Below are 26,333 nucleotides of genomic sequence, written 5' to 3'. Positions count from 1 at the left end.
AGTAATAATAGTATATTTCAATTGGACGCCTGAATGCTTTATATTCATTCAATACGTTATCAGGTTCATATCCACCAATCTCAACATGAGTGGTAATTTTTTACATAATAAATGCAATTTATTGAACAATAATCTAAAAATGTCTCTGCAATGGAAAATAAATGATGTTTTTTTCATGTGCGTTTCTTCATAAGAACGGAAAAACATCGCAAGTTACGACCAAATGTAGCCATCAACGAATGCCTTAATCAAACACGTATCTCCTTGAAATTTTTTTTTGGGGTGGGGTTGGGGGGGGGGGGGGTGGGGAGTCCTCAGATAAATTTCTTTTTTTTTCTTTTATTTGTGTCATCCAACGGGTAAAGATAAAAAATTGGATGAAACCTATTGGTAATTCAGAAATTATTCCGACTATTTTATCAATGCAAAAACTGCCACGTAATCAGGTTCGTAATTTTTCTTTTCAAAATGTTTGCTATTGCAGTACATTACTTTCTTAACATTCTGAATTTACAGTATCACAGAGTCTACGTTTTATATACATGACTGATGTAGACAGTTATGTTACAATACATTTTGTACTTCCAATTTTGCGTGCATTTGGTAAAATTTGACATAAACAATGAAGGAGTGTGTATCTGAAAGGCAAATCAACTTTATTTCAGATAGATTTTTGGTCTTTGTTACTTCTTTTTTATTGCACCCAAACTTTTCCAAAATCTATGAAAACTATTTTTCTAAATTGACCGTGTATTGAAATATACTTGGAGGAAGTTGGCCCTATCTTTTAAATGTACCTTACTTCCTATGCAATGGGAAAGATGAGGCAAGATAACAAAATTTACTGATTTTCTTTCTTCCAGAATATATGAGCATACATATATTTGTATTGTTAGTTAATAGCTTCTTGTCATTTTATCTTTTTTCAAGTTTAAATGACGGTTGAAGGGAAACATGGTACCGATTTTAGTTCGCACGTATTTCTTCAATTAACGTAGCCGGTTTGAGAAGCCACTAGATACAAAGGATGGAATTTAAACCAAAGAAGAGGCAAAATCATGTAAGCTTTGCTTGAGGGAGTCGAGACCCATGTTATAGTATGATTTCATTATATACTATTTGAAATCTTCAACACAAATGGACCGTACGGATCATTTCAGCATCAAAATACTTGGCTTATGGTCTGCACGCAGAATAACTGTCCATCATGAGTGGTACATGTATCACCCCAATGGTAATAAACGCATGCATGCGACACATGTTTTGATATAAATAAGAAGATGTGGTATGAGTGCCAATGAAACAACTCTCCATCCAAGTCACAATGCATAAAAAGTTAACATCGTCCTGAATATGCATGAAATACTTGCCACTGGACGTTAAGCAACCAACAATCAATCAATAAAAAGTTAACAATTATAGGTAAAAGTACGGCCTTCAACACGGAGTTTTGGCTCACACCGAATAATAAACTATAAAAGACCCCAAAATGACTAGTGTAAAACAATTCAAACAGGAAAACCAACGGTTTAATGTATATAAAAAAACTCATATACAATCAAGTTTGCCTGAGGAATCTTTAGTACAGTTACATAATGTTTTAATTTATTATTGAAATTTTACGAGGATAATAAAAAAACCGTGAGTTATTAACCTTCCTTTACTTGTACTATATATTATGACAAAACAGAGAAGAGCCAAGTGGTGTAATCTTAAAAAAAACGTTTTTGAAGAAAAACAGAGAACACTATGGCTAAAAAACGACGAAAAGACAAACAACTGTACAAAAAAAATGTAGGTTAAATTACGGCCTTCAACACGGAGCCTTTGGCTCACATCGAACAGCAAACTATAAATTAAAGGCCCCCAAATGACTAGTGTAAAACAATTCAAACAGGAAAACCAACGAAAAGACAAACAACGATACAAAACATTCTTATAGAATTCTAATTAAAATCTTCATATCTTGTTTTTATCGGTACTAACATTGAATTTGTTTTTGAAAAAAAACATATATTAATTACATTTGAATTCGTTTTTTAAAAAACCCCAACTTAATTATTCCATAAATACAAAAAAAAATGGTTTGACTGTACCTGACCACCCGATCCTGCAATATTAGCCACTATTAGTGGGAATCTATTAGTAAAATTAGTCTGCTAGTAACACTAACAACAGTATACTTTTATACTGTACAGTATAGATGTTACCTGCTGGTAGTTATAACAAAATATGTTCAATTCGGGGACATCAAAAATCATGACAAGGGTTGTTTTGATTCAAAGCGTGTTGAATGGCACCAACATGATTTTCATAAGGAAAAATTTCCAAATCAGTCACACAATACACGAGAAGAGGTAAAAGAAGGGCTTTGCTGTCTGATCCTTTTCGGGTAAAAAATGATAAGCCGTGACTTAGAAATATCGGCGTCACAACTCATGATCAGGAAGTAACGTCAACTAGTCAGGCACAGACAGCATTGAAAGAAGAAACAAAACAGAAATATCCACATGACATTCAGATTGGTCATAGTAATCAGCTGGTAATGATATTGAGGGTAATGAAATCATTTTTAGAAAATGTTAAACGAGTCGACACAAGTTTTCCCGATGTACTCGGTTTTACATACAGTGCTGTTTGCAACGTCGTATCCTTCAATTTCATTAAAGACATTAACTTGAACGGTGTATAAAATGTTTGCAAAAGTGAGAAGACAACATAAACGCCAACGTGTAAAAAGATTTTATTTAAAAAATTGATTGATTAAACGAGATTACTCCGGAAGAATTCCGATTTTGATTCCGTTTTATATTTTATTTTAGCTCTCTACGTGTGAGGTAGAAAAGGTAAACAAAAACAAAGTTTCTTTTTTTTCTCTCTTTTGAAATACGCTATATAAAAAAAACAGGCAGCTAATATTAGTACCTATTGCAAGATTGTCATATTTACATAAATTAAGTGTAATCAAATTCAGTTCTAGAATTAACAAATAAAATTTGTTCGGTGTAGAAAAAAAAAACCTTTACCGGGATTGGGCTATTCCAGAAATAATCCATACCCCCCTATAGAAGGTTTAGGATTTCCAGAAAAAAAATCTGTAAAAATCTCAGATTTTCCAGAAAATATTTTCTCAGTTGGCAATAATTTCCAGAATATTTTAAAAATTCTAAAAAATATTCCAGGAAAAAAATGAGAATAATACTAAAAGTTCCAAGAAAGTATCCTGTGGAAATAAATATTTCCAGGCAAATTTAACTTCCAAAAGAAAATTTCCAGGCAAATTTAACTTCAAACAGAAAATTTCCAACTAAATAATTTTCATGAAACATATAAGTTTTATATTGTTTATATTGATTATTGTGTCATACATGTAGATGATTATATCAAACTGGCATTCATTTGAGTGTATGCATATATCTGTATGCTTAATTGTTTTTGTTTAAATGTCTTTGTGATCAAGTTCATCCATTTCAATTGATAATTTATAGTGAGTCTTTTTATATTGTAATGTTACATTACAGTCTCCAGTAAGGGTGAAGATTGGCTCCTGTTATATTATGTCTAAAATGCTGCATTTTTTTGTATGCACCTGTCCTAAATCAGATGCCATTGTTAAGTGGTTGTCATTTGTTGGTGTAGAAACTTGTTCATAGGTGTTTCTGGTTTCTGTTTTTACATATTGATTCGACAGTTGGTTTTTCAGTTATTTTTTGGGCCCTTTATAACTTGTTGTTTGGTGTGAGCCAAGTCTCCATGTTTTTGACCTATAATTGTTAAATTTTTATGCGCTGTGATTTGGGTTGAGAGTTGTCTCATTGGTACTCTTACCACATCTTCTTGTTTATATCAACTCATTCATGACATTGTTTTAAAGTTATAGGGATTGACTTAAAAGATCATAAGAGCTTGTGTTTTTGTAGGCTTACATCATCTTAAACATTATTAATGATTATTTATCATCTTTAACAGTCAATAAACCTTATTGCTATTTGGGAATGCAACACCTGACCTGGCAAACATCAGTGACAAGCTGTCTGCTGATGTTTTGATCAGTTTACAAATTGTTACTACATCATTTACAAAGAAATTCATAAATTTAAAAAAAATATGGATAGTTTGTCTCCTATTTTAGTGTAATTTAAAGCATATTACCAACACATTTGAGATATATGAATAAATAAGGCATAAATGACCATATTAAATGATTTTTTACAAATTTTCAATTTTTTTAATTATTTTTTTTGTGTACTGGATTCACAAAGAAAGAAATCATCAAGTTTGATATATTTTTCTAAACATTTGAAAATCAATTCTTAAACATGATGGTTCTCAATTCAGATATTTGAAATGCAAATTTATATACATGTACATGTTAACTTGACTTCATAAAAGAAAAAGAAAACTTTTCCAAGAATGAAACAAAGCCTTTTAAAAAATTGAAATGATATTTACAACTCAAAACAATTCCATTATGACCAAATGTTTTACAGTGGCTTAAAATAAGGAGATATTTTTTTCTTCTAATAGTTTTATTGTGACTTTACTATCATATTTATAACGATGATTCAAATCATAATTGGTGCCTATAATAACATTGAACTTATCATTTTCTAATATCTATTGTTAGGAAAAAAACCCTATCTGCTCTGATTTTCAAGCTGTATACATGATAAACACCAGATTTTGAGTTTCTTCAGCAAAATAGGCAGAACATTAACCAATTAACAGCTTATTGACAAATCATTAATTTCAAACACTTGTTTATTTGTCATCACCGCATGAAATCTTCTGATTACCACAATATCTTAGATGACTGACCAGAAATTACCACATGTGTACTATATAGTGTAAAAGTATTGTTCCACATAAATACATTGATATCAAAATCAGCTAGTGGCAAAATCTTCTGAGGTTTGAATTTTATAAGCTCCAGACATCCCCCCCTTTTTTTTCTTTTTTTTTTTCGCAAAATAATATTTGTGTTTAGTATGTATTTTATCTTTATATCTATTTTATAAAATGTTCAATATAAATTTGAATAAGAAATGACTGATTTTCTAAAAAAAAAATTGTATACTGGAATGAAATTTGAGAAGTTATCAAATTTAATGTTCTCGTATCACAGGCTTTGAAAATGTTTTCTCCAAATATAAATGGTGTCAAAAATTCTACACAAGTTTTTAAAAAAATTATAAAGTAGTTCACAGTTCATTACAAATGTGTCTCTAATCTCATATAAAGTCCTTGCTCTAACCAAAACAAAAACTTGACATTTTTAATATTTCCTGTACATGCAGTTTTACGATTTGCTATTTGTCGCTTGCAACTAAAGTCGCCAAATCTAGACATAACAATCCTTCTTTTGGGAACGGATTTATACAAGTTCTTATTGTTTCCAAATATCTGTATTTCTTTACATATGTTATAATTTCCTAAAACATCATGAAAGTAAAAAAAATTTCAAAACTTTTAAACAATAATTTTGTTAAATTCTAAATTTGTATAATATAAATGACATTTTCAATTTTTACATGTTTATAGTTAAAATTAGTTATAATGAAACTGAAAGATGATACATTATGTTTATAATCAAAACATATTTATATAATAGATGTAATCATGTTAATCCACTTCAACAATTTGTAATAATCATCAAATGACAATAGAGTCAATGTATTATAATAATTGATAAATAAATGAAACAACTTATTAATAAACAAATAAACTTTTCTAATTTTAAAATTGAGACTTAATATTTATTTTTGCCGAGCAAGGGATTGTGGATACATAATTCCTAGTTTTTATCTCCTTTGTCTTATAACATGTAGTTCAAGTAATTACATGTAGTATATTATTATATAATTAAAGTCCACATAAATGGCCATGTGGTCACAGTGGGACTTCATAAAGCTTGAACAACTGATTGTTAGTCAACTGAAAGGCTAGATAAAATAATCTTCAACCTCAACAACTATGAAAAGCAGTAGGTCCTGGAGGGTCCTGGTGTGTGGTTTCTCACAAATTTCAATACAAACATACTTGTAGAGAACATAAATAAAACCCTGTAAATCCAGATAGTGAACTATGTTTTTGTTTTTGTTTTTATTTTAAAACACTGACTTGTAAATAGTTGTAAAAATCTTGATTTGATATTAACATCCAGTATATTTACTATGTCATTTCTTTTGATTCTTCATTTCTTATTATCAGAGGTGGATTAAGGGGGGCAGGGGGCCACCCCCCCCCCCCTTTTTGGGAAAAAAATTGTTTGCTTATATAGGGAATCACTGAAGCGTGAACCCCTTTTAGGCAGTCAGTGGGCCCCCACTTATGAAAATTTCTGGATCCGCCTCGGAGTATGGATGATTTGCATTTTTTATCATTAATCTAAAAGCTGCATTAAATTATGACTCCTTCATAATAATAAAAAACAAACTTGGGTCTACAATCAAGTTTGATTATAAAATCAAAATTTTAAGTATTATTAGTGGAATTTGGATGTTAGATATAGGCAGATGTGGTGTGAGTGCCAATGAGACAACGCTCCATCCAATTAACAATTTAAAAAAAAGTAAACCATTATAGGTCAATGTAGAACCATTTATCATGTTTATAAAGCTTTTTTTTTATTATTTTTGTTATGAATGAATTATAGAATACACAGTATTCATATCAATTTAATTTCACTTGAAGTTCTAGAAATGCAAGTTTCAAAATAAATTTTTGAATCACAGGCATTTATTGTCTGAGAATTCCCCCCCCCCCCTCTATGCTATGAAATATAACACATATTTTATGAAAATGCAAAAGAGCAAACAAGTTCTATAATACCAATATACTGATAAACATATAACTTCCATGGTAAAAGAAAAGAGGGAATAATATTTATTATCTCTCCAATAAGTAGTTGAGAAATGCCCCAATAAACTAAATAGCAAACATGTCATGTGGTGATGGAAGTAGGCATCTCTTTGAAGTATTATCACTATCAGCATCTACGTGTTTACCCCCTGAATGTAATGTTAGTAGCTGAGGTACATTAACAAATGTACACATTTATCTTCTTTTTAGGTCCTATTGCAAACGATTTCAAATTTACAAATCTCAGACTGAAGTTCAGTACTGATAACTCTGGCTTACAACATGTATGGATGACAAAAGAGGGACGAAAGATACATGTACCAGAGGGACAGTCAAACTCATAGATCGAAAACAAACTTACAATGCCATGGCCAAAAATAAAAAGACAAACAGACAAATAATAGTACAGATGACACAACATAGAAAACCAAAGACTAAGCAACACGAACCCCACCAAAAACTGGGGGTGATCTCAGGTGCTCCGGAAGGGTAAGCAGATCCTGCTCATAGTCGCAGGCTCAACAAAAACAATGATATCAAGATAAACGCTTTCACGCTATTTACATCCAATATTCTCTAGTGAAAAACAGTCACCAGGAATAAAAACAGGGTGGAATGAAATTACGCTTACACAGCCAGGGTAAGTGATGTTGATATTGCCGGTATGTCATTAGGTCTCACCTTGTTGATACTTAAACATGTGCTTGTGGATTACTCATTTAGCTGAGTTGGTAGAGCAGAGACTTTCTGTGCAAAGGGTCACAGGTTAAAATTCCGATTGGTACAGTAATTTATTTTGGAAAGCAAATAATGATCTCTGGGTTATGTGTAAACGCATTTTGGTGTTTAGCTGAATTTTGTCTCCTTAAGCCTGAGATCAAATTGGCACTTGGTCAAATTGGCACCCGATGTAGTCATTTCGCCACCCATGTTCAATATTTTCAGTATTTGAAGCAAATAGATTAAAATAAACAAGGGGTTGTCTACAAATATTGACTTATTTTCATTTTTGGGGGGTTTCTGTGTATGTATTTTTTCCATTCAACTTGATGTGTATTCACGGTATTAGATATTTTTATGCATGTTTTAACCATAGGAGAATTTTCCATTATTGGAAAACTATATCCATTTGTTTGTTTAATGGTGTTTAAACTTTCCTGAAAAAAAACCCACCTTACCTGATTGTTATCTTACATTCAAGGTTGATTAGTGATAGTAATGAAAGGGACTCATAATTTCCCCTTTTCCTGCTTATAATTTTCTCATGATCAAACAACAACAGCTTGTGTAATGCCTACTAATGGCTTCATGTTTTTTACTTAGTTTTTAAAGTAAAAAAACATCAATAACAACCTGTTTAGATTTAAAACAACAAACATGTTAATTATGTAATAATAACTGTAATTGATAAAAGTTATTAATATCAATTGAAAAGATAACTAATCAAAACGTCAGTCACAGATTGTTGAGAAAACTTATAATATGTATTTTAACTGCTTGGTGAATTTTAACTATACATGCTATATGTAGATGTAATGAGTAATATAAATTAAAAAGATAAAGCCAAACCCCAACAATAATTTAAAGATAGAAAGATCATTTATACCAAGGATTTGTATAGAAATTCTTGTTTATACATTTTTAGAATTATTTATCTGTTTATATTGTATCAAATAATGGATTATTATTGGATTTGACTAGATGCCGATTTAACCAGGTGCCGATTTGACTTTTTCTATGGGTGCCGATTTGAATTGTACCCCCCTCGGATATGTATCATTCTGTTACGAGGGAAAAGATAGTAATTTCACACTATGCAGGATCCGCTCACGATTTTTAAGAGTGTTTGAAAAGTTAGGTCGTTTTAACATGAAGCAGTAATGCTAAACCATGTCAATATCGACCCCTGTTATGTGCTTGTCTATATATTTTTACCGATACATGCTTTCATGGCAAATAAATCATAGAATACTTACCTATGATCGCTTCAAAATTCCAAAAATGGCGGCTGGAAACTTACACAAAACACGTGACTCGTGACGTACGTTGTAGATCTGGGTGCATACCAAAAAGTAGAACCGAGGTTTAGCCTAGATTCCAATACAAATAATTTAGAATATTAAAAAATAAATCGAGTGATAAACGGGGCGATAAATAGGTTAAAACATTTATAAATCCTGGTTTATATTGGATGTATATTTGTAACTGCTTTTTCAATAAAATGCGTCTTAATTCATGTAAACGAAAAACTATATCTTAAAAAATATCAGTACACTGCGAAGATCTGCGAAATTGTCTTATAACATATTCTTTATTCAAGAGCGCTCAAAATAGTAAACAATACCATGGCACATGAAAATATTCTCAAAAATAATATATATGGATTATGCACATGCAATGTAAAGATTATTGTCAATACTTGTTATGAAAAGTATGCTTCGAATTATGTCGATTTATGTCATATAATGCTTATTTTAATAAATTTCGTATCCAATCCATCATGCAGCTGTTATGTTTAAGTCATATATGCTTATATTGATACATTTTGCATCATGCTGGAGTGAGAACTGAGGTATCTAACTGATCCGTCATAGCAACTATTTTCCAATAAAACCTAATTGAAAGATGAAGAAAAAAATGAATATAGTTTCATCATGTTCATTTTTCAGTCTGATGTTTATTGGCCAAAGAGCTATTGCCTAGCTTCAGGTGGAGGTTTATATCTAAAGCCAACAAACATTAATTACAATTTGTGTTGTTTCAAAAACTTCATAAGCAGTCGCTTACCGCAGAAGTTGTTCCCGGCGTTGATCCGGGTAATATAACAAGTACGTTGTTAACCTTATTAGTGGTAACACTGAAACTGTAATACTACGCCATAATATCCCGGAAAAGGTCCGTGTTTGTACTGAGTAATATGTATATATTGTACGTTGTTAGTTCTACAACTTCTAACATTTGTACTGTGCAGTATAAAAGTATACTGTTATTAGTACTACTAGCGGACTAATTTTACTAATAGATTTCCACTATTACTGGCTAACATTGCAGGATCGGGTCGGGTGCCTATTTCGCGTTTTTCACGGATTCCAACATGGTGTACGCTTAAAACTACGTCTTCCAAGAAAAGTTTAATTAAGCGTCGCGCTGATACCTAGTGGAAATTAAACACAAATGGACACAAAAGATACTACACTATCTGTAACCTCCGTTCTAATAAAAATAATAATACAAATATAAATTTTGAACTCGGCTTTTTGCATTAGCGCCGATCTGCATTTCACTTTTTTCTTTCACTTGCGCCGATTTTGTCTTTCATTCGCGCCGATTGTGTACAGGTAAATTATAGGTGAAAGTTATTTTTTTATTTATCATATAAACCTCTTCCGTTAGCCTGTTGTACATATGTTATGAAATGTCAATTACAACATGTATATAACTGTTGTCCCCTGCTCTCAAAGGGGAGGTGGGAGTAGAATTTCGAGCAGGATAAGTCAATTTAAAAGATATTTGTGCACTCTGTTTACATCCACTAAAATCACGGAGTAAAACTTCTTTTTACAGCATTTCAAAGCACCACAATAAAATCGAAATACTAGTACAATGAATTATTATCTTGTCGAGAATTTATATGCCACACATCTGATATATTCCTTTCTTGTCATTTTATCTTTTCTATACTTGTTGTACTTGCCAACAACGAAGGCCATCTTTTCTTTCTCGTGTCAAAACGAAGTTCTCGAACAATATGACCAAAATTATCGTAAACATAAGGGAACACTGTTTATATCCTTATATTACCATGCAATATACATTCTAGGTTTACTTCATGTACATGTATTTACTCGTATAGCAAATATAGTATCGGGGCTAGTGATAAAAAAAATAAAATAGGCGCTAATGAAAGAATCAAATCGGAGCAAATTAAAGATCGAAATTTTTTTTAAATCGGCGCAAATCTCGTACGCCCGTGTAACTTTACACTGGTAAATTTATATGACTTACGCTTAGAATTTTAACTTAATATTTGATTTTCAAAATTGAGTTTCAGAAGGTTAGGCCGTTAAACAATACTTTCTAGAAGTTTCGATATACTGGCAACGTATGCATGTTGAGATTAACTTATGTCATTAAGATTCTCGTAAAATAATGGTGATCTTACAATGAAGTTAAATTTTATCTATACTGCTTAATTGACAAAATCTTATAGTAAAAATAAAAATGATAAAGGTTCACTGTCTTTTGTCATTTGTTTCATTTCAAATTGTCTCAAGGAGAAATGATAAAGATTTCGCCTGATCTCACAGAAGCTTAAGGCAAAAAATATAAGAAATTAATATACTCAGTGAATGTGAATTAAAATCAAAATTTACGGTTTTAAAACTAAACTTGTTGTAAATTTAACTTATGACAAAAACAATTGCTTCAAGAATAAGATCCATCATAAAATTTCTCACTTTCAAAAAGCTACAATGACCGGAAAGATTGGAAACAAATTTCGATTTTCAATGCCGGCAATTTATACATACCTTGTCTTTGTTTTAATTTCCAAAATGAGCTATTTAGATTCATAATATTTCAACCTGTTTTGAGAAATACTTTATAGTTTTCAACGGAAAATTATTTCTTAGATTCTAAATCAATGTTTGCATTCAAAACTTATTTGTATTTTGTATTTACTGTCTCGTTTATTCAAAACACGTGAGGTATTATAACGGGGATTGTATTTTATGATAGGTTAAATGGATGTAAAACGTTTTAGGATCAAAAACTTTAATTCATATATTATACCTATAATTTTAATTTTCTTATATTTTAAATATCCAGAAATAATGAATCCACACACTAGATGGAATAATTTGTATACGTTCGTCCTAGTCGGGACACATAATGGTATAAAGAAGTCCGTCCGTGCTAATGTGTGTCCGTCTGTCAACAGTAGCGAAAGAGTGCGCTAGGGCAAAGTTCTGAAATGACGCGACAAAAAACCCCACACATCTAGTTTAATATAGTCAAATAGTCTGTAAGTTAACCAGTGTCAACTTTCATTTCTCTTTTTGTTTTCAATGATTTTGCTTATAAGAGGGAGAGGACAAAAACAGACTTTCCTTTCTAAAGCGTCGTAAAAGGTTATTTCGAACAATTTTTCATTCCGACGGAAGGTGTTTCTGAAGGTTAATTTTGTGCGGCAACAACATCATGAGATCTGATACTGATACATACATGTGATCTCTTGTATTACTGGATAATAAAGTAGGTTAATATAGTTGTTATTTTAGATTCTTGAAAATTTAAATGTGGGTTTCAAACGTCCAATTTGCATTTTTTTTCAAATAGTGCGCCAGCAAGGAAAACTTGTACTATGACGTCAGATTCAATGTTCTGAAGAAAGACAACTCTTTTCTTCAAAACGAACGAGAAAAAAACATGAAAATTAATCATAACTTTTTTGAAAGGTCGGTGACATATACATTTTTTTGCTTTATTTTGAAGAGTACACATGGCACTTTCCTTCTTGAAATTTTTATGAAAAAAATCACTGGTAGATATTTTTTAATACTTGAAACGTTTTTCATTCTTGCGTTTTATTTTTGGCGGGAATGAAATAAATCATATTTTTTAAGATCAAAACAATAAGAGTCTTAAACTCTTGAACCTGTATTTGATAGACACAAATCTACTCTTTAACATGAAACAAGAATTATGCTTGTAGGTTTGATATAATGGGATTTTTTGAGAGTTTAAATAACAAGCAAATATCATGTTAATATTCGGGAAAACACGAAACTGAGGTTGCTATAGTGACAAAACTAAGTCGGTGACCCCCAATTTTTTTTATCATATTTTGTTCCTCAAATCATGAAATACCTTCACACAAAATTTTAAGGAAAAATCACTGGTAGAACTGAATAGGCTGTTTGGTCTTTAATATAAACATAGGCTTTCGACAAAATGATCCATTTTCAATCCAACGAAAGTAAACAAGGAAATGTCTATTTCTATATAAAACAGATCCAGGTTCTTCCGTTATACAAAAGGTCAACTTATATTTTTTTAGAAAGTTTTGTTGATATCAATATTCCAATTGAATGGCTGTTAATTATAAAAAGGGCTTGCGAATTTATGAAAATGAAAAGTTTGACACAAAAATAACTGTTATTTCAGATGAAGATGATAATCAACAAGATTATGAGGAAATTGCCGAATATGTTGATAAGCCGTCAGAAGAAAAAAAGGATCAAAACAAATATACAAATTGGAATGAACGTGGTACGAGCAAATCTAGAAATTCACGCAACAAGAAAAAGTTTGGGGACGACAGAAATGAAAACACAAAAGACATCGACTTACAACTACCTACAAAACAAAAACTGGTCGATGTGAAAGTAGTAAGCAGAAAATGGAGAACAGCATGTGCAGTATCTGCCTTTGTATGTGTTGGGTTAATGTCAGCTCTTAGTGTACTATTGTGGTTAATGATATCAACAAAGGGTAAGAAATTTGATTTTATGCAAAATGAAAGCAAAGAATGAGGTTTTTTTATATGCGTGCCAAAGAAAAAAAAAAAAAAACAATTTCACAGAATAACAACTAATACCAATTACCCTAAACTCAACCAAACTACGTTTTAAATGTGAGGTAAACAAACAAAAAAAAGTCTAGGGGAGACAACTGTTTTTATCTGGTCAACCCTTAGTTGATGAATTAGGATCTATGTCTCTATGATATTTTTCATTACTTATGTACTATCTCTTTTGTTATTCTTACATAATAAAATATGGTTAAACTGTAATTTAAAAGGAAATGATCACATGTTTTGGGTTCATGGATTGTTGTTGGCTATTTTGTTTTGTGTATTTAGTGAGCCATAGAAAGCATTGTTAAATTATTATGATTTTTTTCTTTCATGTGAAACATAATTTCCCTTTAGCACTGAGTACTAAAATGTAACAATTGCAGATGTTACTTTATTTATAGCATCTCCGTGTGAGTATGTACAGTGTCTTCATGATGGGAATTGTTCTGTTTCCGGAGACAAAGCAATCTGCAACTGCCATACTGGTTTTAATGGATTAAAATGTGAAGGTACAAGTTTATTCACTTTTTATTTTAAATCTTGTTAATATCGGAAGTTGATATAAGACATTTCCGTAATTATATTTCGTCAAATGCGCATACAGCAGTCTTTCAAAAATAAATTATCAATTCGTTTTATTATTTTTTTTTAAAATCATTATCATATAATTAAATTGTTATTACGAATTGTGGAATTCCGTAATACGAATTAAACGCAAAATAACAAATTATTTTGGACTCCTAGTTATATTGTAGTTGTTCTGTAAATGACTTAATCTGTAAGCATGAGTAAGTTCTACTTTAATTTGACGCTTCTTGTGTTTTGGGAACCAAATCTTATTCGAAAAGTTAATTTCCATGTGCCTATGTAATTTAATGACACATTTGTTTTAGACAAATAACGCCTAGCCTTTTGAAAAAAAAGAAGGTTTATGACGTGCTTACACTAAATTTGTTTGATGTATACTGATTGATACTTTAGTCTATGAAAATATGATTGATTCATTAGTTGTTATTGGTTTTGAACAAGCTTTCAATAACTTTGAGTACTCAGTGGTACCTTGTGTCATGTGTCCTAATACTTGTTGTTTTGGGGTTTCGTGAAAATCTGATTGGTAAAACTATTTTCAACTGATGGCTTCAGTTTGTTCCTATGTTGGGCTGTTACACCTGTCTTAGGTACGGGAAACAAGCGCTTATATGTGCATGTTCCAAGCCAGGAACTAGTAATTCAGTGTGTGATGTTGGTTGTTGTCTGTCATATTTAATGTTTGGTTCATTGTTTTGTCATACTGACCATTGGTTTTTTTCCGTTTCAATTGTCTCAAATTTTGTCATCTCAGGGGCCTTTAATAGCTGACGATACGTGGGTTTTGCTCATTGTTGAATGTCGTAATGTGCTTAAATCCACATCTTTTATTTTATAAGTTTTTGCTTACAACTACGCAATTTGTTCTCTCGTAGATAGTTTTCTCGTTTTGTAAAAGAAGTGGGAGGTTTAGCTTACATTAAAACCAGGTTTAACCCACCATTTCTTTTGTCCGGAAAAATGCCTGTACCAAATCAGGAATATGACAGTTGGTTTCCATTCGTTTCATTGGTTGATAAAGTCTAACGTTTGATTTTATGGGACTTCCACGATTGAACTAACCTTGGCATGCTGTATTTTTGTTATTACTTTATTATTGCAATCATAATCATCCTTTTATTGTATATAAATCGTTTTTGGTTTTGTTTGATCTACTACAATGTAAAAAAAAGGCTCAGAGGAATTACCAAAATATGGGACAGTACAACATATACTGTTTACATTCTTCTACAGTCTTCTCTGGTTTGGTCGTATATGTGCAAATTGACTACTGTTGTTCGTGGTCATCATTTGGAATTCAAATTTGTATATTACATTGGTACGCAGTTGGTTTTGTATTTTCAACTACCATGACTTTGCGAACTTCGCCTTCGTCTGTCCTGTTATTTTTGAAAAAAATATTCTCCATGAGAAACCACAAAACAAAATGTTTTGAAATTTGGCAGAAATGATGCATTGCGATTACACTGCAAATGTTTGTCATTATATTGTTGGCTTGTCACAACTGTTTGAAATAAAACATAAGAGAAAAACAGCAGTTTAAGCTTCATATTTCAAAATTAAACACAAATTCGAAAATCTCTTTTGGAGCAAATGAAGCACTTTTGGCTATTGCCTTGAAATCGATAACAGATACAGAGATACGTTAAATTGCAAGAATGTCAAGCAAGACGAGATCTAGAAATGAGACAATATGGTCAAAATCGTCAGTAGACTCCTATAGGAATTATTGCCACTTAATGACGATTTTTACTTACAATATTACGTTATGGTTTTAGTATTGAAACTTCAATTGATTGAAATTGTAAAAAGCATAAATGATCAGCTATACAAGATCTACAGATAAGTCGGATGGCCAAAATTGTCAGTTGACACGTGATAGTAGGTTGGACGGCCAAAATCTTCAGTTGACACGTGCTAGTAATTCGGACGACCAAAATCGTCAGTTGACCTAGGCCTGTGATAGTAAGTCGGACAGCCAAAATCGTCAGTTGACACGTGAGAGTTAGTCGGACAACCAAAATCGTCAGTTGACACGTGATAGTAAGTCAGACGGCCAAAATCGTCATTTGACACGTGATAGGAGTTTTGCACTTAAATGGTCGCCTTCTGTATCATCGATCAGTTTTATAACTGATATTTAATATTACAGAAAATTGTATTCTTTATGTAACACCGCTGAATTTAAGAACTGATTTTTAACTTTACTTAATGGCTTGAATATTTTAAAGACAAAGCATATCCATGTAGTCAGACAAACAATCAGTTCAATATAAATAAAATGGTATGTGAAATATACGTCTATTAAATAGGAACCTTACAACACGGAAATGAGAAAAAAAAAGTTTGATGGCATTATACGACATTTAAGTTAAAATATATGGTAAATTTCTTTTAAAATACCGTGGGTTTTTTTACAGGTACACCATGTGTTAATTACAGCTGTGCCAATGGTGGGACGTGTTTTCTTGATGAATTTCAGCCAAAATGTGCATGTAAAAATGGATTTACTGGTGCCAGTTGTACAAGTTAGTATATGAGTATTCTGGATTTGAAAGAATAGCTTTCCTATACTATTATGCTTTTTTTCAGGCAAAACACAGCAATGAATAATGAATATGTTTTAGTTAAGAGGTTATTGTAGTAGTAACCACAGGCGAATGTAGTGACAAACACCTACCTCCCGTGCAAACACTGAGAATTGGATCTATTAATGTTTTGCATGTTCTCTGCGCGGACGACGTTACTGATTATAAGCTCAAGATAAAAAATTCATGAAAAAAGTAATAATGAAGAGGAAAACACTAGATAAAAACAAAATTACAATAGGAATAAACTTCTCACGTACAAACTTCAATTCATTTCTATATGCTGTTCTTTGGAACACGCCGATTCTCCGTATATATAAACAGCTTTAAATTATATAGTATACAGCATGTTCAAACTTTTATATTGCTTCTAAGGGAATGGGAGTCAAAAATATTTCCCCCACTTTATGTTCCTCCTTTGCATTTCCTGCAAGATTAGGAGTCGGACTATTGATGTATGGATTTACTGGATATCAATGGTTCCGAAAGAAGATCCTGAATTTATCTTTTCCTTTAAGTTTAGTCCAATGAAGTCGTCAATTGATTTTACAAGATTGTTTACTTACATGTTCGATGATTTTTAACACATAAGAAAATATGAGAAAAGGGTAGGCAGATTTCGTCTTCCCTCAAAGTAAGATTGTGTTAACAGTTGCAAATATATAATATTTGTTTAATTGAGAAAATAAGTAGAACAGATTAAAATGAAAAGAGGGGGCGCGGGGATTATACCCAAAGTATATCTGTGCATGTTTATACATCTCCGTTGTAGAAGAACTTACAAATCATGCAACAATTGTAGTTGAGTTGGGCGTTTTCCTAAGAATTGTTTTATTGTTTTGGCTGCATTGATAATGGTAAAGAAAAAGGATAAATCAGCAATTTCAGTTTTATTTCACCCGCTGTATTCCTTTTGTGCATGCACACGGTATTGTTCTGGAGTCTGTTCTATAGACATTTAGCATCTCATTGTCCCAAATTTTCTTCAGGACATCTTTAAATATAAAACACGATCTGTTATTCTCGAAACGTGGATTTTGCCATATGCCATTCTGTTAAAATGGAACATTTGCGCATGCGCAAACAGATTGCCGAAAAGAGAGAGATTTCTACCTATTCTTCCGGCTTGCCAGAAATATATAGACACTGCGTTAAATTAAGGGGTTATCAAATTCATAAACATCGTCTTATATATTTGAATTCCGATTTGAAGTTTAAATTCATCAAAATCAAAACATGCCATGACCTTGTTTAAAAACTAGATAAAAGAATTTACAACAAAAACAACCATTAATTGATGTAATGTTATTTTAAAGGAATGAAGCACCATCATGACATTTTCAAAATATTTCAATAATGTATACTTTTCTCATTTAAACAACAGTCATGGCCCGTTGAACAGCAAAATGACTATTCTGTGAGAATTAATTACAGCAACTGGATTTCTTTTATAATCATGCTTTATTTAACCACGAAAAGATAGTTCAAAACTACTTAAATGTTGTATATTTTTCTTTTCTAGTAACACCATGTTCAAGATCACCATGTGAACACGCTGGGACTTGTTCGGTGATCGGTTCGAGTTTTTCTTGTGCATGTTTAAACGGATTTACAGGATTACAATGCGAAAGTAAGAAATAATACCCTCATTTTACGTGCGTATTTATAATCAATATAAACATTAATATAATCACTATTTTCATTGCATACGGATAATGGAGATGCCATTAAGACAGCAACAAAAAAACGGCCGAATCGAGTACTGGACTATTGATTCCAAAAATAATTTCCATCCCTAACGCAGTAAAATTAAGTCAGAATTAGGATTATTTTTCCAATGCGTCGTATAGGATAAACCTTTAAAACATTTTTGAGATTAAATAATATAATGTTCATTGCTTCAAATCTACAGTTTAGAATTATTTACTCTTTTCGTTTTCGAGCATACATCTACGTGTATACTTCTGGAATCGTTCCTTGAAACCCTCATAGACATATTTTCAAAAGAAGTATACTGTTGACCCACCGTACGATCACGGCAGACACTTGTTGCCTTGCAAAAATCAAACGTCGAATTAGAAATCACAACATGGTTTAAATAAAGGCAACAGTAATATACCGCTGTTCAATAGTCATAAATTAATTGAGAGAAAACAAATCCGGGTTACAAACTAAAACCGAGGGAAACACATCAACTATAAGAGGAAAACAACGGAACAACAGAAACACTGAAGTGCAACAAAAACAAACGCCAACATACATAGAAACGAACTATTTGATAACAACTGCCATATTCCTGACTTGGATCAGGACATTTTAAGAAAAAAATTTAAAAAGAGACAAAAAGCCACACAATATTTCACAAAACATTACATAGAACCATAAAGATCAAGCCATACGATCCTTAATAACAACTGAGGTGAATAAGAGTAAGAACCAAGGGGTTGCTCTAATAAAGCCATCCGTTGTTTTGCTTGTGAAAAAAAAGTCTGTGACAAGTTGAAAAGATAGTTTCGTGGCTGTGTCACATATATTGAGTAATGACAGAATCCGGAGGCAAAGATGTCAATGACCTTAGATATATTTGCTATTATATATAGATCCGTTTGGTCAAATAGCTTGTCACGTATTCAAATTATTATATACTTGTAACAAAACATATTTTCGATTTTTTTTCAAATAAATATACTCATAACTTATTACGAATTAAATTCATAATAACCAATCGAATTTGCAGTTGTTATAAAGAACTAAACCAGTAATTATTACATTTAAAAGGCACCATCAGATCTTCAAGGGTTTTTGTATGTTTTCACATTCTTTTAACTTAACATTTGGTTTTTGTATCAGGTACTCCATGCGTTCGCTATAGCTGTTTCAATGGTGGGACGTGTTTTCTTGATAAATTTCAGCCAAATTGTGCATGCAAAAATGGATTTACTGGTGACCATTGTAAATGTAAGTTTATGAAATAGAGCAATCTTTTTTTATAGTAATAATCGAAAACAAAAAAAGTATACTCATATAAGCATGTCCGTTGTCTATCAGCTTTGCATTCCAAGTTTCAATTAAGAAGTTTCGGAAAGGACAAGAGTTAAATATTCAACCGTTGTTATAAAGTTAAGAGGTTTTCCTGTACAAGTATTTATCGTATGTTTTAATGCGCGTTTCTTTATTCTAATGATTGAGATCAAATGAGGGGAGGGTTAAGATCTAACCATCTAGTTTAACCGTTTTCATGCGCCTGTCTAAATAACATTAACGGTACCTATTTTACTGCACCAGTCAAAAGTCGAACACTTAAAACAAATATTGAAGTGCTGATTAAACCAATAAGGACCTTGTTTAAAAACTAGATAAAAGAATTTACAATAAAAACAACCATTAATTAATGTAATGTTATTTTAAAGGAATGAAGCACCATCATGACATTTTCAAAATATTTCAATAATGTATACTTTTCTCATTTAAACAACAGTCATGGCCCGTTGAACAGCAAAATGACTATTCTGTGAGAATTAATTACAGCAACTGGATTTCTTTTATAATCATGCTTTATTTAACCACGAAAAGATAGTTCAAAACTACTTAAATGTTGTATATTTTTCTTTTCTAGTAACACCATGTTCAAGATCACCATGTGAACACGCTGGGACTTGTTCGGTGATCGGTTCGAGTTTTTCTTGTGCATGTTTAAACGGATTTACAGGATTACAATGCGAAAGTAAGAAATAATACCCTCATTTTACGTGCGTATTTATAATCAATATAAACATTAATATAATCACTATTTTCATTGCATACGGATAATGGAGATGCCATTAAGACAGCAACAAAAAAACGGCCGAATCGAGTACTGGACTATTGATTCCAAAAATAATTTCCATCCCTAACGCAGCAGAATTAAGTCAGAATTAGGATTATTTTTCCAATGCGTCGTATAGGATAAACCTTTAAAACATTTTTGAGATTAAATAATATAATGTTCATTGCTTCAAATCTACAGTTTAGAATTATTTACTCTTTTCGTTTTCGAGCATACATCTACGTGTATACTTCTGGAATCGTTCCTTGAAACCCTCATAGACATATTTTCAAAAGAAGTATACTGTTGACCCACCGTACGATCACGGCAGACACTTGTTGCCTTGCAAAAATCAAACGTCGAATTAGAAATCACAACATGGTTTAAATAAAGGCAACAGTAATATACCGCTGTTCAATAGTCATAAATTAATTGAGAGAAAACAAATCCGGGTTACAAACTAAAACCGAGGGAAACACATCAACTATAAGAGGAAAACAACGGAACAACAGAAACACTGAAGTGCAACAAAAACAAACGCCAACATACATAGAAACGAACTATTTGATAACAACTGCCATATTCCTGACTTGGATCAGGACATTTTAAGAAAAAAAATTAAAAAGAGACAAAAAGCCACACAATATTTCACAAAACATTACATAGAACCATAAAGATCAAGCCATACGATCCTCAATAACAACTGAGGTGAATAAGAGTAAGAACCAAGGGGTTGCTCTAATAAAGCTATCCGTTGTTTTGCTTGTGAAAAAAAAGTCTGTGACAAGTTGAAAAGCTAGTTTCATGGCTGTGTCACATATATTGAGTAATGACAGAATCCGGAGGCAAAGATGTCAATGACCTTAGATATATTTGCTATTATATATAGATCCGTTTGGTCAAATAGCTTGTCACGTATTCAAATTATCATATACTTGTAACAAAACATATTTTCGATTTTTTTTTCAAATAAATATACTCATAACTTATTACGAATTAAATTCATAATAACCAATCGAATTTGCAGTTGTTATAAAGAACTAAACCAGTAATTATTACATTTAAAAGGCACCATCAGATCTTCAAGGGTTTTTGTATGTTTTCACATTCTTTTAACTTAACATTTGGTTTTTGTATCAGGTACTCCATGCGTTCGCTATAGCTGTTTCAATGGTGGGACGTGTTTTCTTGATAAATTTCAGCCAAATTGTGCATGCAAAAATGGATTTACTGGTGACCATTGTAAATGTAAGTTTATGAAATAGAGCAATCTTTTTTTATAGTAATAATCGAAAACAAAAAAAGTATACTCATATAAGCATGTCCGTTGTCTATCAGCTTTGCATTCCAAGTTTCAATTAAGAAGTTTCGGAAAGGACAAGAGTTAAATATTCAACCGTTGTTATAAAGTTAAGAGGTTTTCCTGTACAAGTATTTATCGTATGTTTTAATGCGCGTTTCTTTATTCTAATGATTGAGATCAAAAGAGGGGAGGGTTAAGATCTAACCATCTAGTTTAACCGTTTTCATGCGCCTGTCTAAATAACATTAACGGTACCTATTTTACTGCACCAGTCAAAAGTCGAACACTTAAAACAAATATTGAAGTGCTGATTAAACCATGCCATGACCTTGTTTAAAAACTAGATAAAAGAATTTACAACAAAAACAACCATTAATTGATGTAATGTTATTTTAAAGGAATGAAGCACCATCATGACATTTTCAAAATATTTCAATAATGTATACTTTTCTCATTTAAACAACAGTCATGGCCCGTTGAACAGCAAAATGACTATTCTGTGAGAATTAATTACAGCAACTGGATTTCTTTTATAATCATGCTTTATTTAACCACGAAAAGATAGTTCAAAACTACTTAAATGTTGTATATTTTTCTTTTCTAGTAACACCATGTTCAAGATCACCATGTGAACACGCTGGGACTTGTTCGGTGATCGGTTCGAGTTTTTCTTGTGCATGTTTAAACGGATTTACAGGATTACAATGCGAAAGTAAGAAATAATACCCTCATTTTACGTGCGTATTTATAATCAATATAAACATTAATATAATCACTATTTTCATTGCATACGGATAATGGAGATGCCATTAAGACAGCAACAAAAAAACGGCCGAATCGAGTACTGGACTATTGATTCCAAAAATAATTTCAATCCCTAACGCAGCAAAATTAAGTCAGAATTAGGATTATTTTTCCAATGCGTCGTATAGGATAAACCTTTAAAACATTTTTGAGATTAAATAATATAATGTTCATTGCTTCAAATCTACAGTTTAGAATTATTTACTCTTTTCGTTTTCGAGCATACATCTACGTGTATACTTCTGGAATCGTTCCTTGAAACCCTCATAGACATATTTTCAAAAGAAGTATACTGTTGACCCACCGTACGATCACGGCAGACACTTGTTGCCTTGCAAAAATCAAACGTCGAATTAGAAATCACAACATGGTTTAAATAAAGGCAACAGTAATATACCGCTATTCAATATCATAAATTAATTGAGAGAAAACAAATCCGGGTTACAAACTAAAACCGAGGGAAACACATCAACTATAAGAGGAAAACAACGGAACAACAGAAACACTGAAGTGCAACAAAAACAAACGCCAACATACATAGAAACGAACTATTTGATAACAACTGCCATATTCCTGACTTGGATCAGGACATTTTAAGAAAAAAAATTAAAAAGAGACAAAAAGCCACACAATATTTCACAAAACATTACATAGAACCATAAAGATCAAGCCATACGATCCTCAATAACAACTGAGGTGAATAAGAGTAAGAACCAAGGGGTTGCTCTAATAAAGCTATCCGTTGTTTTGCTTGTGAAAAAAAAGTCTGTGACAAGTTGAAAAGCTAGTTTCATGGCTGTGTCACATATATTGAGTAATGACAGAATCCGGAGGCAAAGATGTCAATGACCTTAGATATATTTGCTATTATATATAGATCCGTTTGGTCAAATAGCTTGTCACGTATTCAAATTATCATATACTTGTAACAAAACATATTTTCGATTTTTTTTTCAAATAAATATACTCATAACTTATTACGAATTAAATTCATAATAACCAATCGAATTTGCAGTTGTTATAAAGAACTAAACCAGTAATTATTACATTTAAAAGGCACCATCAGATCTTCAAGGGTTTTTGTATGTTTTCACATTCTTTTAACTTAACATTTGGTTTTTGTATCAGGTACTCCATGCGTTCGCTATAGCTGTTTCAATGGTGGGACGTGTTTTCTTGATAAATTTTAGCCAAATTGTGCATGCAAAAATGGATTTACTGGTGACCATTGTAAATGTAAGTTTATGAAATAGAGCAATCTTTTTTTATAGTAATAATCGAAAACAAAAAAAGTATACTCATATAAGCATGTCCGTTGTCTATCAGCTTTGCATTCCAAGTTTTAATTAAGAAGTTTCGGAAAGGACAAGAGTTAAATATTCAACCGTTGTTATAAAGTTAAGAGGTTTTCCTGTACAAGTATTTATCGTATGTTTTAATGCGCGTTTCTTTATTCTAATGATTGAGATCAAAAGAGGGGAGGGTTAAGATCTAACCATCTAGTTTAACCGTTTTCATGCGCCTGTCTAAATAACATTAACGGTACCTATTTTACTGCACCAGTCAAAAGTCGAACACTTAAAACAAATATTGAAGTGCTGATTAAACCAATAAGGACCTTGTTTAAAAACTAGATAAAAGAATTTACAACAAAAACAACCATTAATTGATGTAATGTTATTTTAAAGGAATGAAGCACCATCATGACATTTTCAAAATATTTCAATAATGTATACTTTTCTCATTTAAACAACAGTCATGGCCCGTTGAACAGCAAAATGACTATTCTGTGAGAATTAATTACAGCAACTGGATTTCTTTTATAATCATGCTTTATTTAACCACGAAAAGATAGTTCAAAACTAATTAAATGTTGTATATTTTTCTTTTCTAGTAACACCATGTTCAAGATCACCATGTGAACACGCTGGGACTTGTTCGGTGATCGGTTCGAGTTTTTCTTGTGCATGTTTAAACGGATTTACAGGATTACAATGCGAAAGTAAGAAATAATACCCTCATTTTACGTGCGTATTTATAATCAATATAAACATTAATATAATCACTATTTTCATTGCATACGGATAATGGAGATGCCATTAAGACAGCAACAAAAAAACGGCCGAATCGAGTACTGGACTATTGATTCCAAAAATAATTTCCATCCCTAACGCAGCAAAATTAAGTCAGAATTAGGATTATTTTTCCAATGCGTCGTATAGGATAAACCTTTAAAACATTTTTGAGATTAAATAATATAATGTTCATTGCTTCAAATCTACAGTTTAGAATTATTTACTCTTTTCGTTTTCGAGCATACATCTACGTGTATACTTCTGGAATCGTTCCTTGAAACCCTCATAGACATATTTTCAAAAGAAGTATACTGTTGACCCACCGTACGATCACGGCAGACACTTGTTGCCTTGCAAAAATCAAACGTCGAATTAGAAATCACAACATGGTTTAAATAAAGGCAACAGTAATATACCGCTGTTCAATAGTCATAAATTAATTGAGAGAAAACAAATCCGGGTTACAAACTAAAACCAAGGGAAACACATCAACTATAAGAGGAAAACAACGGAACAACAGAAACACTGAAGTGCAACAAAAACAAACGCCAACATACATAGAAACGAACTATTTGATAACAACTGCCATATTCCTGACTTGGATCAGGACATTTTAAGAAAAAAAATTAAAAAGAGACAAAAAGCCACACAATATTTCACAAAACATTACATAGAACCATAAAGATCAAGCCATACGATCCTCAATAACAACTGAGGTGAATAAGAGTAAGAACCAAGGGGTTGCTCTAATAAAGCCATCCGTTGTTTTGCTTGTGAAAAAAAAGTCTGTGACAAGTTGAAAAGCTAGTTTCATGGCTGTGTCACATATATTGAGTAATGACAGAATCCGGAGGCAAAGATGTCAATGACCTTAGATATATTTGCTATTATATATAGATCCGTTTGGTCAAATAGCTTGTCACGTATTCAAATTATCATATACTTGTAACAAAACATATTTTCGATTTTTTTTTTCAAATAAATATACTCATAACTTATTACGAATTAAATTCATAATAACCAATCGAATTTGCAGTTGTTATAAAGAACTAAACCAGTAATTATTACATTTAAAAGGCACCATCAGATCTTCAAGGGTTTTTGTATGTTTTCACATTCTTTTAACTTAACATTTGGTTTTTGTATCAGGTACTCCATGCGTTCGCTATAGCTGTTTCAATGGTGGGACGTGTTTTCTTGATAAATTTCAGCCAAATTGTGCATGCAAAAATGGATTTACTGGTGACCATTGTAAATGTAAGTTTATGAAATAGAGCAATCTTTTTTTTATAGTAATAATCGAAAACAAAAAAAGTATACTCATATAAGCATGTCCGTTGTCTATCAGCTTTGCATTCCAAGTTTCAATTAAGAAGTTTCGGAAAGGACAAGAGTTAAATATTCAACCGTTGTTATAAAGTTAAGAGGTTTTCCTGTACAAGTATTTATCGTATGTTTTAATGCGCGTTTCTTTATTCTAATGATTGAGATCAAAAGAGGGGAGGGTTAAGATCTAACCATCTAGTTTAACCGTTTTCATGCGCCTGTCTAAATAACATTAACGGTACCTATTTTACTGCACCAGTCAAAAGTCGAACACTTAAAACAAATATTGAAGTGCTGATTAAACCAATAAGGACCTTGTTTAAAAACTAGATAAAAGAATTTACAACAAAAACAACCATTAATTGATGTAATGTTATTTTAAAGGAATGAAGCACCATCATGACAT

General features: G+C 31.7%; 1 protein-coding gene across 30 annotated transcripts in view; it reads left to right on the top strand.

Annotated features, from left to right (window-relative positions):
- Positions 1-26,333, top strand: part of LOC127704232 (fibropellin-3-like) — a 103,024-nt gene that overhangs the window by 50,487 nt on the left and 26,204 nt on the right. For 2 of the 30 annotated variants that reach the window (XM_052208318.1, XM_052208197.1), the window contains exon 5: positions 25,751-25,858. The exons of 13 other annotated variants lie outside the window; for them this stretch is intronic. In XM_052208318.1, coding sequence (XP_052064278.1) covers positions 25,751-25,858 — 108 coding nt within the window. Of the gene's footprint in view, positions 1-18,136; positions 18,245-19,464; positions 19,573-20,230; positions 20,339-21,559; positions 21,668-22,326; positions 22,435-24,420; positions 24,529-25,750; positions 25,859-26,333 lie in introns of all 30 variants that reach the window. 15 more of the 30 variants (XM_052208374.1, XM_052208200.1, XM_052208414.1 and 12 more) reach the window with 13 other exon arrangements.

Source organism: Mytilus californianus, unplaced genomic scaffold (assembly GCF_021869535.1).
Source record: "Mytilus californianus isolate M0D057914Y unplaced genomic scaffold, xbMytCali1.0.p SCAF_1, whole genome shotgun sequence".
In the NCBI taxonomy this organism is placed as follows: Eukaryota; Metazoa; Mollusca; class Bivalvia; order Mytilida; family Mytilidae; genus Mytilus; species Mytilus californianus.
Note: the sequence above shows the minus strand (reverse complement) of the source record. Positions and strands in the feature narration are given on the sequence as shown.